This window comes from Anomaloglossus baeobatrachus, chromosome 4, assembly GCF_048569485.1.
Source record: "Anomaloglossus baeobatrachus isolate aAnoBae1 chromosome 4, aAnoBae1.hap1, whole genome shotgun sequence".
In the NCBI taxonomy this organism is placed as follows: Eukaryota; Metazoa; Chordata; class Amphibia; order Anura; family Aromobatidae; genus Anomaloglossus; species Anomaloglossus baeobatrachus.
The window spans coordinates 379,593,511-379,611,382 of NC_134356.1; the positions used below are offsets into that span (position 1 = coordinate 379,593,511).

The 17,872-nt window shown below is 43.8% G+C and overlaps 1 protein-coding gene across 1 annotated transcript in view; it reads right to left on the bottom strand.

Annotated features, from left to right (window-relative positions):
* LOC142302424 (cadherin-related family member 3-like) overlaps positions 1 to 17,872 on the bottom strand; it is a 338,150-nt gene that overhangs the window by 49,759 nt on the left and 270,519 nt on the right. The window contains 3 exon segments of the mRNA XM_075343486.1: positions 6,372 to 6,456; positions 11,066 to 11,102; positions 16,462 to 16,537. Of these exon segments, the coding sequence (XP_075199601.1) occupies positions 6,372 to 6,456; positions 11,066 to 11,102; positions 16,462 to 16,537 (198 nt within the window).

The following is a 17,872-nucleotide window of genomic DNA, read 5'->3' on the forward strand; positions in this document are numbered from 1 at the left end:
AACTTGCAGCGGGGCCGCCCGGTATCCATTATTCCCGCTCCAGGGGATGTAAGTGGCCTCCGCGCCATACAGGGCGACAACTCCCTCGTCCTCCTCTGAAACAGGCTCTGTGTCGGGTCCGGAGTCACTATCATCTGTCCCTGCGTCAGGCGGGTTGCCACCAGCTGCCGCAGTCTCCAGGCTCACCACTATTTCAGCTACCGTTACGATGGGGTGTACGTCAGACGGACCAGCAGCAGCGGGGTGCACGGGCAGGGCAGGGCAGACTGAGGCAGCATGGGGGCCAAGGGTAGACCGGGTTCCTCAGCCGCAACGGCCGGTCCCTCGGGGACACAGGGGCTGGGGTCACTCACCAGCTCCTCCATTATGGCCTCCATTCCATATACCTGGGCGACCACAGCTACCTCTTCCACCTCCGCGGTCCACTGCTCCATCAGCAGACATATCTGACTATGGTAGCGCAGGCAGATCCCCGCCGTTCGGGCCCTGAGCCACGCCGCTGTCCTGGGCACCGGCTCCGTAACCTCTGCGTAGCTGCGCGGGGCGGACATGTTGGTAGCGGTATTTTCCAGGAACTACAAGATTACAGAGTCTCGGCGTCCCTGCTTCCATAGCTGCGGCTACATGCGGCCAGACGCCATCCGTCCCTCTTAGTGTTTTTCCGGCTCCTCCTCTACAGGGGCCGGGTTTCGGTTTTCGCGCCTCCACTACTCAGGAAGACGCTCGAGCGGGGACTTTTTGCGCCCAAAATGGCGGCTTCTCAAGATTTTTGGCCGGACACCTCCGGCGGTCACAAGGTGCACCTCTACCAGACGGCAGAGCGGTAAGATCCTGTTCGTGATGCCAAGTTGTCACGGGCGGAGGAGGGGACGCTGCGCTCACCCACTGCTCGGGTCCGGCTGCTGCTGCTCGGTGGTGGCTCGAGCGGTGGGCCGGATCCCGGCGACTCGAGCGGCGTTCCTCGCCCGTGAGTGAAAGGGGGTGGTGTGGTTTGGGGATATTGTCCGTGATGCCACCCACGGTTGTGGTGAGGTTGTGACACCACCGCTGCTCTGGACAGGGATCCCGGGAGCGATGACAGGGAGCACCTTGGATGTTGGTTCTCCCCTCCGTGGGTAAAGGGGGTTGGTTGTCCCGGGGCCCCGGTGAGGGTTAGGGATGACAGGCGGGTTACGGGGCCTGGTGAGGTGCAGGGTCGCGGGGGCAGCGCTGTGCCGCATGGCACGGTGGTACTCACTCAGCCAATGAATAATGCAAAGTCTCCGGTAAAACAAACGGCTGGATGGACGGGTCCCACAGATGGCTGCGGTGGTTCTCCTCCCAGTAGGTTGATGGTGACTGCCTTTCCCTGCACCTGTGTTGTGTTTACGGCTCCAATGGCTTCCCACCGGTTACCCGCTCCCCAGCTTGGATGGATGCTGAGGGAGCCCCTTTTGCCCGCAGGCTCTGGCCCTGGGAACTGTAGCCTTGACGGTGACTGTGTTTCCCTTCATGGTGTGAGCTGTTGCCTTCAATCGGGTCTTGACTGCTGGGAAACCCCGGAGGTTCCCTTCGCTAACGGATTTGACCAGTTTTATGGTGACTCCTAGCCTGGTCGGGGTCTGTAGGCCCTGCCGAGTGGTGCTGGCTTCTCTTCGCTCCCCGATCCGGTACCGGCGGGCCACCGCCCGTCCCCAGTCCTTACGGTTTGCTCCTATCAGCCTCTCCTGCAGACGGTCACCACCGTTTGCCAACCTTGCTGTATGTGCCCGGGCCACACACCCGGACACAGTCAGGCTGCTCCTCTACCACTTGACTTCTCCAACTCCCTAAGTGATCTGAACTCATCTGCCTACTTTTCCTGCCTCCAGGACTGTGAACTTCTCGGTGGGCGGGACCAACCGCCTGGCCCAGCCCCTGGTGTGGACATCAGCCCCTGGAGGAAGGCAACAAGGATTTGTGTTTGCCCTAGGTGTGCCTAGCCGGGGTGTGGGGTGTGTTGCTGCAGTACCTGTGACGTCCTAGCTTGTCCAGGGCGCCACATTGGCAAGAGACAATTCATACATGTAATTAAACACAGGCTAATCACAATCTCTCTAGATTTGAGCAAACCCAACGTTCGGTGTTGGTATCGGACACAGAGTTTACAAAACTCAGTGCTCGGTGATCAGCCTGGTGCGAGTGGCTTGTAGAGTATGAATGTTTTGCACTGGGGGTGACCACCTTTTATATATATATATACAGTTAGGTCCAGAAATATTTGGACAGTGACACAATTTTCGTGAGTTGGGCTCTGCATGCCACCACATTGGATTTGAAATGAAACCTCTACAACAGAATTCAAGTGCAGATTGTGACGTTTAATTTGAAGGTTTGAACAAAAATATCTGATAGAAATTGTAGGAATTGTACACATTTCTTTACAAACACTCCACATTTTAGGAGGTCAAAAGTAATTGGACAAATAAACCAAACCCAAACAAAATATTTTTATTTTCAATATTTTGTTGCGAATCCTTTGGAGGCAATCACTGCCTTAAGTCTGGAACCCATGGACATCACCAAATGCTGGGTTTCCTCCTTCTTAATGCTTTGCCAGGACTTTACAGCCGCAGCCTTCAGGTCTTGCTTGTTTGTGGGTCTTTCCGTCTTAAGTCTGGATTTGAGCAAGTGAAATGCATGCTCAATTGGGTTAAGATCTGGTGATTGACTTGGCCATTGCAGAATGTTCCACTTTTTTGCACTCATGAACTCCTGGGTTGCTTTGGCTGTATGCTTGGGGTCATTGTCCATCTGTACTATGAAGCGCCGTCCGATCAACTTTGCGGCATTTGGCTGAATCTGGGCTGAAAGTATATCCCGGTACACTTCAGAATTCATCCGGCTACTCTTGTCTGCTGTTATGTCATCAATAAACACAAGTGACCCAGTGCCATTGAAAGCCATGCATGCCCATGCCATCACGTTGCCTCCACCATGTTTTACAGAGGATGTGGTGTGCCTTGGATCATGTGCCGTTCCCTTTCTTCTCCAAACTTTTTTCTTCCCATCATTCTGGTACAGGTTGATCTTTGTCTCATCTGTCCATAGAATACTTTTCCAGAACTGAGCTGGCTTCATAAGGTGTTTTTCAGCAAATTTAACTCTGGCCTGTCTATTTTTGGAATTGATGAATGGTTTGCATCTAGATGTGAACCCTTTGTATTTACTTTCATGGAGTCTTCTCTTTACTGTTGACTTAGCGACAGATACACCTACTTCACTGAGAGTGTTCTGGACTTCAGTTGATGTTGTGAACGGGTTCTTCTTCACCAAAGAAAGTATGCGGCGATCATCCACCACTGTTATCATCCGTGGACGCCCAGGCCTTTTTGAGTTCCCAAGCTCACCAGTCAATTCCTTTTTTCTCAGAATGTACCCGACTGTTGATTTTGTTACTCCAAGCATGTCTGCTATCTCTCTGATGGATTTTTTCTTTTTTTTCAGCCTCAGGATGTTCTGCTGCACCTCAATTGAGAGTTCCTTAGACCGCATGTTGTCTGGTCACAGCAACAGCTTCCAAATGCAAAACCAAACACCTGTAATCAACCCTAGACCTTTTAACTACTTTATTGATTACAGGTTAATGAGGGAGACGCCTTCAGAGTTAATTGCAGCCCTTAGAGTCCCTTGTCCAATTACTTTTGGTCCCTTTAAAAAGAGGAGGCTATGCATTACAGAGCTATGATTCCTAAACCCTTTCTCCGATTTGGATGTGAAAACTCTCATATTGCAGCTGGGAGTGTGCACTTTCAGCCCATATTATATATATAATTGTATTTCTGAACATGTTTTTGTAAACAGCTAAAATAACAAAACTTGTGTCACTGTCCAAATATTTCTGGACCTAACTGTGTATGTGTATATATATATATATATATATATATATATATATATATATATATATAAATTATTTTTTTAATTGAATCTTTTTTGAGCTACTGAAAAACGCTGTAAAGGCATATTTCAAGAATTGAAAATTAATTAATCAGAAAAAGTTGTGAAAATGTATAAACCTTGAATTAGTCAATTTTTCCATGTTTAACAACAATGTAATGGATAAGAAAAATCTAAAAGTGGATAATTTTAAAGCGCACCAATCACCAGGATTTTTCTATATAACCTATAGGCAAAATTACCATAAATAACAGGGAGGATGGATAGGCAGGGGGCAGTAATCACAATGAAAACCCACCCCAGCTATCAGATGATCGGCAGTAGCTGCCAATCATAAAACTGCAAATTTTACAAACTTAACTTGCTTGTGTTTCAAAACCTATACATCCGAGATGACCACTGAAGGTATGTATAGAATCTGCCTGATAGCGACAGTATAGCACTGGCTTTAGGTTATATAGGAAAATCCTGATTGGAGCACTTTAAGAAATCTAAAATTTCACATACACCAATATATATGGCTCACAGGATAATGATTGGTTTACTGAAAGCAGTTCTTTTTAATTTTTTTTTTAAATCAAGTAGATGGAATATACAGTCCTGGCGGAGACTGTTGGCATCCTCGAAATAGTTCCAGAAAATGATGTATTTCTCCCATAAAATCATTGCAATTTCCTATTTCATTAAATACATGTGTATTTCCTTTATGTATATTGGAACAACACCTAAAAAAAACACAGAGAATTCTGAATTGCCATGCAAAGATTCCAGTTGAGAGGTAAAAGAAGCTTGTTGGTGGTTTATTCCAAAGTGTGTGCAACCACATATTAAATTGAAGGTGGCAAAAATTTTGTCCAGCCCATTTTTGGAGATTTATGTGAAATTATGTTCAATTTGCCTTTTTCTCCTCTGTTATTTTTTTTTTGTTATTCCAATACACACAAATGAAATAAACATGTGTATAACAAAATGTGTAATTGCAATAACTTTCTGGGAGAAATACTTCCTTTTCTGGAACAATTAAAAGTCTGCCAACACTTTCGGCCATGACCATATACTGTCCATTTTCAGCACATTGTTGGTATATTTTTACATTGAAGATGTGAATTTTCATACAACAACCTGATGCAAAACCTTGGAGAGCCACCTAGTGGCAGAGACAGTTTACTAATATACATTCTATTTGCTGCAAAGAGATCAGAGAGGGTGTTTCTTTCTCCTTAAGTGCTTTCTCTAACAAAGTGACAGTATACCAGCTGCCTGTGTCACTACAAGTACAAGAATACAACTGTAGTGTTTCATTATAAGATGGCAGACTCTTACATTTTCAATTGCTGCAGCAGAAATGTCAATGTATCCAGATACAGTAACACAAGTTGTAAATCAACATTATTAGTAATAACAATATATCTTAAAATTGCCATTAATCACCGGCCAAGTATTTGCTGACATTGTTGTTAATACTTCTCGCAAACATTTGAATTTGAAGAGCAAAATGTAACTAGACATAGAGGACTAGTAGGACATAGGTGACTAGTCCCGGATACATCTCACTGTCCAATTTTGCTAGAAAGACAGTTATCACCCTATGGCTCTGATTCGTTATCTACCCTTTTTTAAGCCACTTTCCTTTTTGCCTTGTGGTATTACTTGCCATTTTTGGTGCTAAATTCCTAAAATTGGTGCACTGCATTCATGAATTTGTCACAAAGTAAAAAATGGCCTGTTTTATACTTTTTGGCACCAGAAAAATGGCACCAAAAATACACCCTGGGGAGGGGAACTGGAATGTTGTTGTGCCAAATCTTGCAACTTGAAAAAGCAGAAAAAAATTGATTACAATTAAAAAATGTTTTATATAATATGTAAATAAATATTAATGAATATGGTTGAATGGGCAAATTCAGCAAGGTTGCCTGATTATTTCTTGCTGTGTAGTCATAGTCTGATGACTCTTAAGCTATGTGCCCACATTGCGTTCTTATGTGCAAAAAAATCTGCACATAAAAATGCATGTTTTGGCAGGAAAAAAAGCATCTGAAAAAATGTGCATTTTTTATTGTGTTTGTATGTTTTTTCCACATGCTTTTTTCCATGATTCTTTTTGTGCATTTTTTAGTCAATGCAACCACAGGGGTTCAAACGCTATACCCCTGCGGTTGCCGGCTGACCTTACAGCTGGGACCCAGCTCTTGCTGCCAGGAGCAGTGCCCATGCTGTTCCCGGCAGAACCCCGGTGACGTCATAAGGTGAACAGAGTTCATGCCGGAGGATTGGCAGGAAACCCTGGTGATCCGCCGGTATGAACTTGGTTCACCTTGTGACACCACCGGACTTCCCTGCAGCAAGGTCCCGCGGTAAAGATGAGGAAATGGCTGCAGGGAACCCCAGTGATGTCAAATAAGCACATAAAAAGCACAAAAAAGCAACATGTGCATTACACAGATGTTTTTTACCTGCGTTTTTCACTGATTCCATTGAAATCAATTGGTGATAAAAGCAGGAAAAAACATAGATGCTGCTTTTTTTCAGCAACAAAAACTGCAAGAAAAAAGAAACAATGTGGGCACAGCAAGTCAGGATTATCATAGACTTTGCTGGGATGCTTTTTTCTTGCTTTTATTGATTAAAAGAAGCAAGGAAAAAAGCAATGTTGCCACAATACCTAATGGATGTTTGTGCCCACTTTCAAGATTTTTTATAATATACTTATGTTTTTGCTCTATATTAAGATAAGTTTGAAACCTTTGCTTGGCCATCTACACACGAGACTGCTATTACTACTGTGTCTAATATTTTCTTTTGATGTACTATCAAGTTTGTATGTAATTGTCACATTGGAAAGTTTTTTCAATACTGTTTCAAGGAGGATGGTTCCGGTTGATTTCTGTGGGTTATAAGTTATTTATGCTTTATTGTAAAAAAATTGAAGCAAATACAATTATAGATTGAAAAAGAAAAATTTATCATGACAACAAAATGCATATTTCTTCCCTGTCTTACATGCTACAGTCTTATATAACAGACAAACATTATTTATAACGTGCAAAATTATGATCACTTTAAAAAAAACAAGCTTCTCCTATATTACCAAATACTGTTTAAATTATTATTAAAAAAAAAGAAATATTATAATAGAACACTATGTATCTGTAAAATCAACTTAAATTAAACAAACATTGGGTTCTGATATGTTTGAAATTGATATTATGTAAGTAATTCTCTGGAGAGTCTTCTAGGTAGTCACCCATTGTGTTTCTCCTGTGGAACTGTTGAACAGGAAATGATTTCCGGAAACTAGACATTAAAAAGAAGTTGGAAATATTATAGAATAGATTTCACATTAAATAAATTAAAGTCAGCATGATTAGAGACAATTGGTTAATAGAATCAACCCTCTTACGCTGTATTTAAATGAAAGGGGTGTTGCCAGTGTGAGACATGTAATGACAGACAGTCTGCTCTCTTCACCTTGTCTCACTCTTTCATTTAAAATAAACTATGGAGGCAGATTCTCAGGGGGATCAGGGTCCGGCCAATAGATCTCAATAATTAATTCACATATTATGATAAGTGTGGGCTACTCTGGAATAAGACATCGAATTGTAGATATTAAGGTATTATCTTAGTCAACTTTCAATCACCTACATGTCCATAAAGACGGCTTATGAGGGGTGATCCTACTGAGAGATTCCCTTTAAGTCGCATAAACATTGTGATGTAAACATTATTTTGATTTTGATTTGTGGGCTTTTTGTATAATTGTTGTTGTTGAGGACCAAATCTCAGAGGATGGATAAAAGCAGGATTTATTCACTCTTCCTCTAGGAATCCACCTACAAATGTGAAATAAATGTGCATGGAGATTTTTCTGCACATGTGACCTAGTACCTAAATGTTCTGATACCAATATCTTTAGTTGAAAACTTGGTCTATGATAAAGAACCTCAAGCACAGCTTCTACCTGAAAAGCAGGTCACAGCTGGAATTGTTGATGGTTTCAAAAAAGGCTTAGATGCATTTTAGAAAAAAATAACAATTGCATATGTAAATGGGTAAATTGACAACTGATATTATGAGGGAAAGATAAGCTTTTTGGGGTGGACAGGATCATGCATTATGGTTGTACTTATACCAGTAGCGTAGCTAGCGAGGGGTCAGAGGCCCCGGGCCCTGTGCTCAGAGGGGGCCCACCCAGAGCTGCAATACCATTAACTATATCAGCGTGCAGAGCGCGCTGATATAGTTAACCTATGCGGCAGTGCGGAGGAGACATGATCTCCCTCCACTCCTGCTGATGACAGCGCACACGCAGGACACAGAGTCTCAGCGTGGTGATGTCATCGCTCAGCGCCGGGACTCTGCTGTCTTGTGCACGCGATATCCTTCCTGCACTGCACCGCTCAAGACCTGATGGAGCAGGTGAGTATATGATTTTTTTTTTTGTAAAACGCAGAACAGGGGACATGTATACCAAGGCTGGGGGCCCATATACCAGCATGACGTCCAGGATGGGAGCCCATATATACCAGCTGGAGGCCCATATACACCATCACAGGGCCCAGGCTTAAGGCCCATATACATCAGGCTGGGGGCCCATATACACCAGGATGGGACCCAGGCTGGAAGCTCATCTATACCAGCATGAGGGCCCATATATACTAGCATGGGGCCCAGGGTGGACGCCCATATACACTAGCATGGGACTCAGGTTGGCGGTCCATATACACCAGAAAGGGACCCATTTCGGGGGCCCATATACACCAGGCTGGCGGCCCATATACACCAGACTGGCGGCCCATATACACCAGATTGGGGGTCCAAATACACCAGGCTGGGGACATACTATATATATCAGGATGAGGGACATTATTACATAATGAAGGGGGAGTAACACATGTATTTATAGGATTTAGAAAGCTGAAAGGGCCCATACATGTGACATAAACAAGAGAATGAGGGGGGTAGATCCAAATGTTGCATCGGGGACCATCGAACTCTAGTTATGCCACTATTGTGAGGGGCACTTATAGAATGTGAAGAGCCTTTATACAGTGTGGGAGCTAATGTAGGGGTCATTATACAGTGTGAGAGCCTCTATACTGTATAGGAGCTAATATGGGGGCTGTCATATACTGTGGTAACTACTTTGGGGACCCTCATACAGTGTGTGGGGTCACTATTGAAGCCATTATACAATGTGGGGGCTGCAGTGGGAACAATTAATCAGTGTGTCAGCTACTATGGTGTCCATTATACAGTGTGTGGACTGTTGTGGAGGAGCTGCAGGCCCATCATACTGTGTAAAGGGGAGGTGTAGAGGTATCATATTGTGCATAGGGGAGGGTAGAGGCATCTTACTGTATATAGAGGAGGTGTAGAGGTATCACGCTGTGCATAGTGGAGGTGTAGAGGCATCATACTGTGTATAAGGGAGCTATGGAAACATCATACTGTGTATAGGGGAAGTATAAGGGCTTCATATTGTGTATAGAGGGGAGGGACATTATTACATGTTAAGGGGACACATAGGAACCATTATTGTTATAGGGGCACTCAGGGTATTGTGACCGTCAAAGTCACACAGGAGGCATCATTACTTTCTAGGAGCAATAAGTGGGCACTTTTCTAGGGCACTTACACAGGTCATTAATATTTTCTAGGGGAAAAGTTACCATTTAGAGGGCATAAATGAGGCATTTTATTATGTAAAGGGCACAGTGGTGGCATTAATATGTGGGGGGCACAGTGGTGGCATTATTATGTGGAGGCACAGTGGTGACGTTATTATGTGGAGGCACAGTGGTGACATTATTATGTGGAGGCACAGTGGTGGCATTATTATGTGGAGGCACAGTGGTGGCATTATTATGTGGAGGCACATAATAAGACAGTGTCATATTATTTTTGGATCTCAAAGATGTGCTAGGGCTTCTTTTCAGGGTTGACTTATATTTTGTATAGATGTCAGTGATTGGATAACTTGTAAATGAACAATGAATATTCACCCTTTGCCTTGTCCATAATCCTGCCCACCCCTTTGTTGGCATCAGTGATTGGAACGTGTTTTAATAAAAATAAATGATATTCACCCCCTTCAGTGCCCACCCGTCTGCCAACATCAATGAATTCTTCAGGCTTCCGTATTACTGCCTGTGGCTCTCCTCACCTGAGCATGACAGCTGCATACTCAGTTGAGGAGAGCCACCGGTTAGTGTGAGCATTGTGATGCAAGCTTCAGGCAATAATATAGCCGTCTGAATGAATCACTGAGACCGTGTGAATTGGTGGGCTGGGGAAGGGGGTGAATATTCATTTTTTCATTAACACAGATTCCAATCACTGAATCCAATAGAGGAGTGGTTGGGATTATGGGTGGAAATAGGGATGAATATTCATTCCATTAACTAGCTGGTATGTGACTATAAGCTTCGGGGCATACAGCAACACAACAGGGCAACGCACACCAAGTTAAATATCCAGAAAGGGCTACCCAAACACTAATTCATGATTCTATTCATATGATGATCCACAACTAGGGCTTATTTTTGAAGTATAGCTTATATTTTAAACATACATCAATTAGGTTGAAAAATCCTGCTAGGGCCTATTTTCGGGGTAGGTCTTATTTTCAGGGAGACAGAGAAACCATGTAAGCTTCCTTAGAAAATCCTCTCAATTCTGAGGTAAAATCTGTGTTCAGTGAAGACTTTCCCATTACTGAGATAGGAGATGGCAGTTGTTACTGACGTGATTCTATGTAGACAAAAGGGGGAGGAGGGGCGGACCTCTGCCTCTAGCTCCTCCCATCATCAAAGAATCTCATCAGTAACAACTATCATCTCAGTAATGGGAAAGTCTTCACTGAATATAGATTTCACCACAGAATTGAGAATTTTGATAAATTTGTCTGATAAGATATGTTATAAAGTTGCTTATCTTCATATGTACTATTGATTTAGGAAAAAAATAAAATAAAATGGTGGTTACGCTTTAATTTCTTTTTTTTCTAATGCTGAAAATCATGGCTTTGATATGGGCATATTTGGTATATTAAATTTACAAAATGCTGGTGGATTAACAAGCATAAACCCAGTAAAATATCCCATTTCATTAAATAGAATAATTCTCAATAATTTATTGTACTAACCTGGGTCAACAGCGCGTCCATCAAAAATACCTGGAGCCTACACAAAGCAAGGAGAGCATAATGACCAATTATTCATATGTTCCACTTTGCCTGTTCTTGAGTTCAATTGAAAAACCCTTGCAAACTACAATGTAGATCATAACCACTAAAGGGCCATTATAGATACACGTAGCAAAGATATATTGTGACAGGATATTGGGAAATCATATTTTTTAGGCTGCCTGAACAATTAGCATATTTGATGGTCAAGTTCTCCATGGATTTAAGTCTGAAAACTCCACAATGTAATATGGTACAACAGTAGTTTAGTAGATTAGATTTTTTAATTTTATCTATATGTTGAGGAAAATTTCCATTCCAGAAAAGAAATACAGTGTGGATTTTAAAGTGATGCACTTGACTCCTCCCGGCAGTCCCAGAGAGAATGAATGAAACAGAGGTACTTCTGTGCTTAGGATTAGTTGGCTTCTAGCAGTTGCGCCAGTCATCATAAAGTTATCACCTTCTCCTATAGATAAGGGATAACTTCAAAATTGCCACAATTAAATCAATCAGTAAGGGTACCTTCACACTAAGCGATGCAGCAGCGATCCGACCAGCGATCTGACCTGGTCAGGATCGCTGCTGTATCGCTACATGGTCGCTGGTGAGCTGTCAAACAGGCAGATCTCACCAGCGACCAGTGAACAGCCTCCAGCCAGCAGCGACGTGCAAGCGACGCTGCGCTTGCACGGAGCCGCCGTCTGGAAGCTGCGGAGACTGGTAACTAAGGTAAACATCGGGTATGGTTACCCGATGTTTACATTAGTTACCAGCGCACACCGCTTAGCTGTCTGTGCAGGGAGCAGGAGCCGCGCACACTGAGCGCTGGCTCCTTGCTCTCCTAGCTGCTGTACACATCGGGTTAATTAACCCGATGTGTACAGCAGCTACATGTGCAGAGAGCCAGAGCCGGCAGCACAGGCAGCGTGAGAGCTGCAGAGGCTGGTAACTAAGGTATATATCGGGTAACCACCTTGGTTACCCGATGTTTATCTTGGTTACAAGCTTACCTCAGCTGTCAGACGCCGGCTCCTGCTCCCTGCTCGCTTCATTTGTCGCTCTCTCGCTGTCACACACAGCGATCTGTGTGTCACAGTGGGAGAGCGCCTTTGAAGAAAACGAACCAGGGCTGTGTGTAACGAGCAGCGATCTCGCAGCAGGGGCCAGATCGCTGCTCAGTGTCACACACAGCGAGATCGCTAATGAGGTCACTGCTGCGTCACAAAAAGCGTGACTCAGCAGCGATCTCGGCAGCGAGCTCGCTGTGTGTGAATCACCCCTAAATGAAACAAGTAGCACCTCAAAATTTTCCTGACACTTAAAGCTTTTGCAATTATAATGATCCAGCGGATCAAGAAAACTTTGGAGATGGGAATTCATTCCTTCCAGTTGAATTAAATGTAAGCATTGCAGTAAGAAGTAGATAATGTGTAAGCAATAAAAACTGTCATGTTCAAAATGGTATCTGATCTGCAGGAAGGAAGCTGTAGATGAGGAGGAGCTGATGAGATTGTTATACATTTAGGGAAAGCTTTCAGTAAAACAATTTATTCATTGAAATCCCCGGTATTTGTTTGCATGAGTCAAGTGGGCTGTCCCAATTCAGTGATTGACAGCTGTCTCTACATGCACTGTCATATTGGGAAGATTATGAATCATGAGTTGCACCACCCACTGGACTCATAGGCATATAAACGCCAGGCATTTCCGTTAATATAATAAAAGTTATATATAGGTTTTTGTTAAAAGTAACAATGTAATTTTCCTCAGTTTCTCTTTCTCTTTGTCATGCTGTCCACAGAATGGAATGCATGTAAAAAATGAAAGGTTCCCTTTAATAATTTCTGTATAAAATTAGAAAATAAGGGATAACTGAGCCTCAAACTAGTTCTAAATGCTGGTTTTCCCCATGTCTATACACCTACTGCCTGCAATTCTGAACCAATATTATTGAGCCCACATTCCTATGTCAATAAGGCTTTTCACATAATCCCAACACCTACTAACACCGTACAGTTCTACTGAAGTGAATTTGATTACTAAAGTTGATCTTCAGTATGTTACTTTGATCTTAATTCATTTTAGTAGATCTGCATATGGCTTAAAAGGAAATCTGTCAGTAGGATCTATCCCCTTAAGCTAACCAAATACATGAGCATTTAAGCCATATGAAGCTGAATAATATAATGATACCTTGATATCTGTGATCCTATGTCTTAGGCGGCCTTTACACGTTGCGACATCGCTAGCAATTGCTAGCGATGTCCAGTGTGATAGCACCCGCCTCCGTCGCACATGTGATATGTGGTGATTGCTGCCGTAGCGAACATTATCGCTACGGCAGCTTCACACGCACATACCTGCTCGGCAACGTCGCTGTGACTGCCAAACAATCCCTCCTTCAAGGGGGAGGTGCGTTCGGCGTCACAGCGACGTCACCGCGAAGTCACTAATCGGCCGGCCAATAGAAGCGGAGGGGCGGAGATGAGCGGGATATAACATCCTGCCCACCTTCTCCCTTCCGCATTGCCGCCGGGACGCAGGTAAGTAGATGTTTGTCGCTCCTGCGGGTTTATACACAGCGATGTGTGGAGATGCAGGAATGACAAACAACATCGTATCTGCGGTTGAACCGACATTATGGAAAAGAACGACGTTACACAGATCAGCGATATTGTACACTTTTGTTTGTGCTCGTTCTTCGTCGCACCTAGGATTTACACGTTGCGATGTTGCTACCGTCGCCGGATGTGCGTCACTAGTGATGTGACCCCGACGATATATCGGTAGCGATGTCGCAACGTGTAAAGCCCCCCTAAGTCCAGAGAATTCCAATTTTCTCTTGTATGTATATTAGTTGTTCCAGGCTATGGATCGGACACTGATCTACTGTACATGAGAATCCGCCTCCAGAGCTTATTTTTTAATAAAAGGGGACATTACCAGTGTGAGACAAGTAACTAACACAAAACAAAAGTAGTGAACTTTGTCTTCCTTAAAACATAATTGCTGCATCTGTCAACAATATTGTAACACTGTCTGCCTGTGAGGTGGAGGCTGAAGCTGAGAGGAACTTGCAGATGTGTCAGTTATAATCACACACAGTTTTGCAGTGAGATCAGGGGAGCAGCAATCAGATATCACACTGGTACCGCCCTGTTTATATACAACAAGTTCTGGAGGCAGATTCTCATGCAGATCAATGTCCGACCCATATCACTTAACAGCTCATGTACATGAAAGAAAGAAAAAATGTGTATTTCACTTAATTATGACACCTGATTGCAGATATCATATTATAATTTTATTCAGCTTCCTATTACCTACATGCCCATATAGACGGCTTAGAAGGGTTGATCTTGCTGACAGATTCCCTTTAAAGGGAACCTGACACCAGGTTTTTCCCCTATAATCTGCAGCCAACACAAGTAAGCCCTTATATACAGAATTCTAGAATGCTCTATATGAGTGCTCAGGCCGATCTGTATAACATAAAAAACAGCTTTTATTATACTGACCTAGGGGGGCGGTTGAGTCCAATGGACATCGCTGGTCTTGGTCTGACGCCTCCTATCTTCTTGTGATCACCATCCTCCTTCCCTGCTGCATTTGGATGACACATCCTATGTCATCCACACAGAGTCCTCAATTATGCTCCTGCACACATGCACATTTCTCTCTGCGCTGCTGGGGGCAGATGAAAGTATAGTAGTGTGCATACACAGGCATTCTTTAACCTTGTCCTGCACCTGTGCATTACAGTACTTTGCTCAGCAAGGGAAAGAGAAGTGTGTATGTTACATAGTTACATAGTTACTTGGGTTGAAAAAAGACCTACAGTAGGTCCATCTAGTTCAACCTTCCTCCACCAATTCTACATTTTGTCCCTAAAGGCCTCTTTACACGCTGCGATATTGGTACCGATATCGCTAGCTTGGGTACCCACCCCCATCGGTTGTGCGACACGGGCAAATCGCTGCCCGTGGCGCACAACATCGCCCGGACCCGTAACACATACTTACCTGCCTAGCAATGTCGCTAAGGGGGCGGTCCGTTCGGCTTCACAGCGACGTCACTAAGCGGCCGCCCAATCAAAGCGGAGGGGCAGAGATAAGCGGGACGTAACATCCCGCCCACCTCATTCCTTCCGCATTGCGGGCGGCGGCAGGTAAGGTGAGGTTCCTTGCTCCTGCGGCATCACACGGAGCGATGTGTGCTGCCGCAGGAGCGACGAACTACATCGTACACGCTGCAGCAGCGATATTTGAGAAGTGATCCCCATGTCAACGAGGAGCGATTTTGGACGTTTTTGTAACAATCCAAAATCGCTCCTAGAAGTCACACACAACGAGATCGCTACAGCGGCCGGATGTGCGTCACAAAATCTGTGACCCCAACGAGATCGCTGTAGCGATCTCGTAGCGTGTAAAGCCTGCCTAAAGGCCCCGTCACACACAGAGAGAAATCTTTGGCAGATCTGTGGTTGCAGTGAAATCATGCACATATTGTTCCATTTGTACACAGCCACAAACCTGGCACTGATTGTCCACAATTTCACTGCAACCACAGATCTGCTGCAGATTTATCTCTGTGTGTGACAGGGCCTTAAGTCAATTATAACCAACAATGTTGTGTGTACTGTGTGCAAGAGTGCAATGGAGGACTCTGTGTGGATGACGGAGGATACGTCATTCACATGAAGCAGGGAAGGAGGAGGGTGATCACAAACAGAAGAAGCGCCGGACCGAGACCAGCGACACCCATCGGATTGGACCAACCTGCAGGTGAGTATAATAAAAGCTGTTTATTACGTTTTACAGAGTGGCCTGGGCTCTTAGATACAGGTATTCTAGAATGCTGTACATATGGGCTTATTGGTGGTGGCCGCAGCTTATATGGAACAAATCTAGTGATAGGTTCCCTTTAAGATTGCAACTATATTACAGGGTCTAAAAGGTAGAGTTACATGTGGACTCTATCGGAATCAAAGTTTGTGTAGTCAAAAATACCGCTGCTACATTGCAGCATAGTGCACAGCAATGGGCTTGTATTGTGACCTGCAAGGATAATGGCTGCTACAAACAAGTTACAAAAAATAAGTACCAATTTAATTCTTTGCAACTTGCTTGTCATGGACACAGTACCTTGCGGATTGCAAAGCTACCCATTTACTTGCATTAGACAGTAATGTAGCCGCATCATACAGCGATCCTTAATTACACAACCTTTGTTGAGAGAAAATCACTGTATTGCACCTTATGGATGCCTGAAATGAACCTAGGTCTCATTTTAATAAAGATCAGTGCATTATAAACTCTGAATGTATAGTGCATTTTAAATATTACAATACTTACAGAGGTGTACTGTGGAAGAAGGTTTTTATTTTCATTTGTCTGTGCATTGTCGATAGGTAAGTTTTGATTGTTTTTGCTGTGGAGAAAAGAAAGAGGAAGGAAGGAATTAAAGGAGAACATATTATGTTTATTTTATATTAAAACTTAAAGTTCTTTTAAAGCGCACCTCCACTTTTACAAGAAAACAATTAGGCCATGTTCACACGTTGAGTATTTGGTGAGTTCTTTACCTCAAAATGTATAAGCCAAAACCAGGAGTGGGTGAATAATACAGAAGTGGTGCCCGTGTTTCCATTATACTTTACCTCTCATGGTTCCACTCCTGGTTTTAACTTATAGATACTGAGGTAAAATAACACAGCAAATACTTAATGTGTGCATATTAGTATAATTTGTATAATTGTTTTTATAAGTTACTCTGAAAGCAATGTTAGTGATAACCCACACCATAGACTGCCTGAAATCTGTGCTGTAGGCTACAATAAACTTGGCAGCACTCTTCTCCTCCTGCCAGACATCTTCATTCTAGGATCTTAGGGGTACTTTGCACAATACGATATCGCAAGTCGATGGTAGCGATGCCGAGCGCGATAGTCCCCGCCCCCGTCGCAGCTGCAATATCTTGGGATAGCTGCTGTAGCGAACATTATCGCTACGGCAGCTTCACATGCACTTACCTGCTCTGCGACGTCACTCTGGCCGGTGAACCGCCTCCTTCCTAAGGGGGCGGATCGTGCGGCATCACAGCGACGTCACACGGCAGGCGGCCAATAGAAGCAGAAGGGCGGAGATGAGCGGGGCGTAAACATCCCGCCCACCTCCTTCCTTCCTCATTGCAGTCGGGACGCAGGTAAGGAGATGTTCCTCGCTCCTGCGGCTTCATACACAGCGATGTGTGCTGCCGCAGGAACGAGGAACAACATCGTACCTGTCACTGCAGTGACGTTATGGAAATTCCCGACACTACACCGATCATACAATTTCGACACTTTTGTCGACACTTTTGCGCTCGTTAAACTTATTAAAAAGGATTCACATGCTCTGATGTCGACAACGACGCCAGATGTGCGTCACTTTCGATTTGACCCCACCGACATCGCAGCTGCGATGTCGTAGTGTGCAAAGTACCCCTTACAGCGCTATCTTCTGAACTGAAGATGTCAGCTAAGCGTTATAATCAGGATCCTGCATAGTTTATTGTTGATTTTGTTTGATCTGTATTGCGGGCTAAGTACAACAATTGCTAAAACAGTGGTTAAGAAAAAATATTATAATTCAGCATTCTGGACTATAATAATTTTCTTGTGAAATTGGAGGTATGCTTTAAGGCAAACTATAAATCCATTGATAGACTTGTATGTAATGGCAACTGACTTACAAAAGAAACTGAATTACTTAAGACTGGAATCAC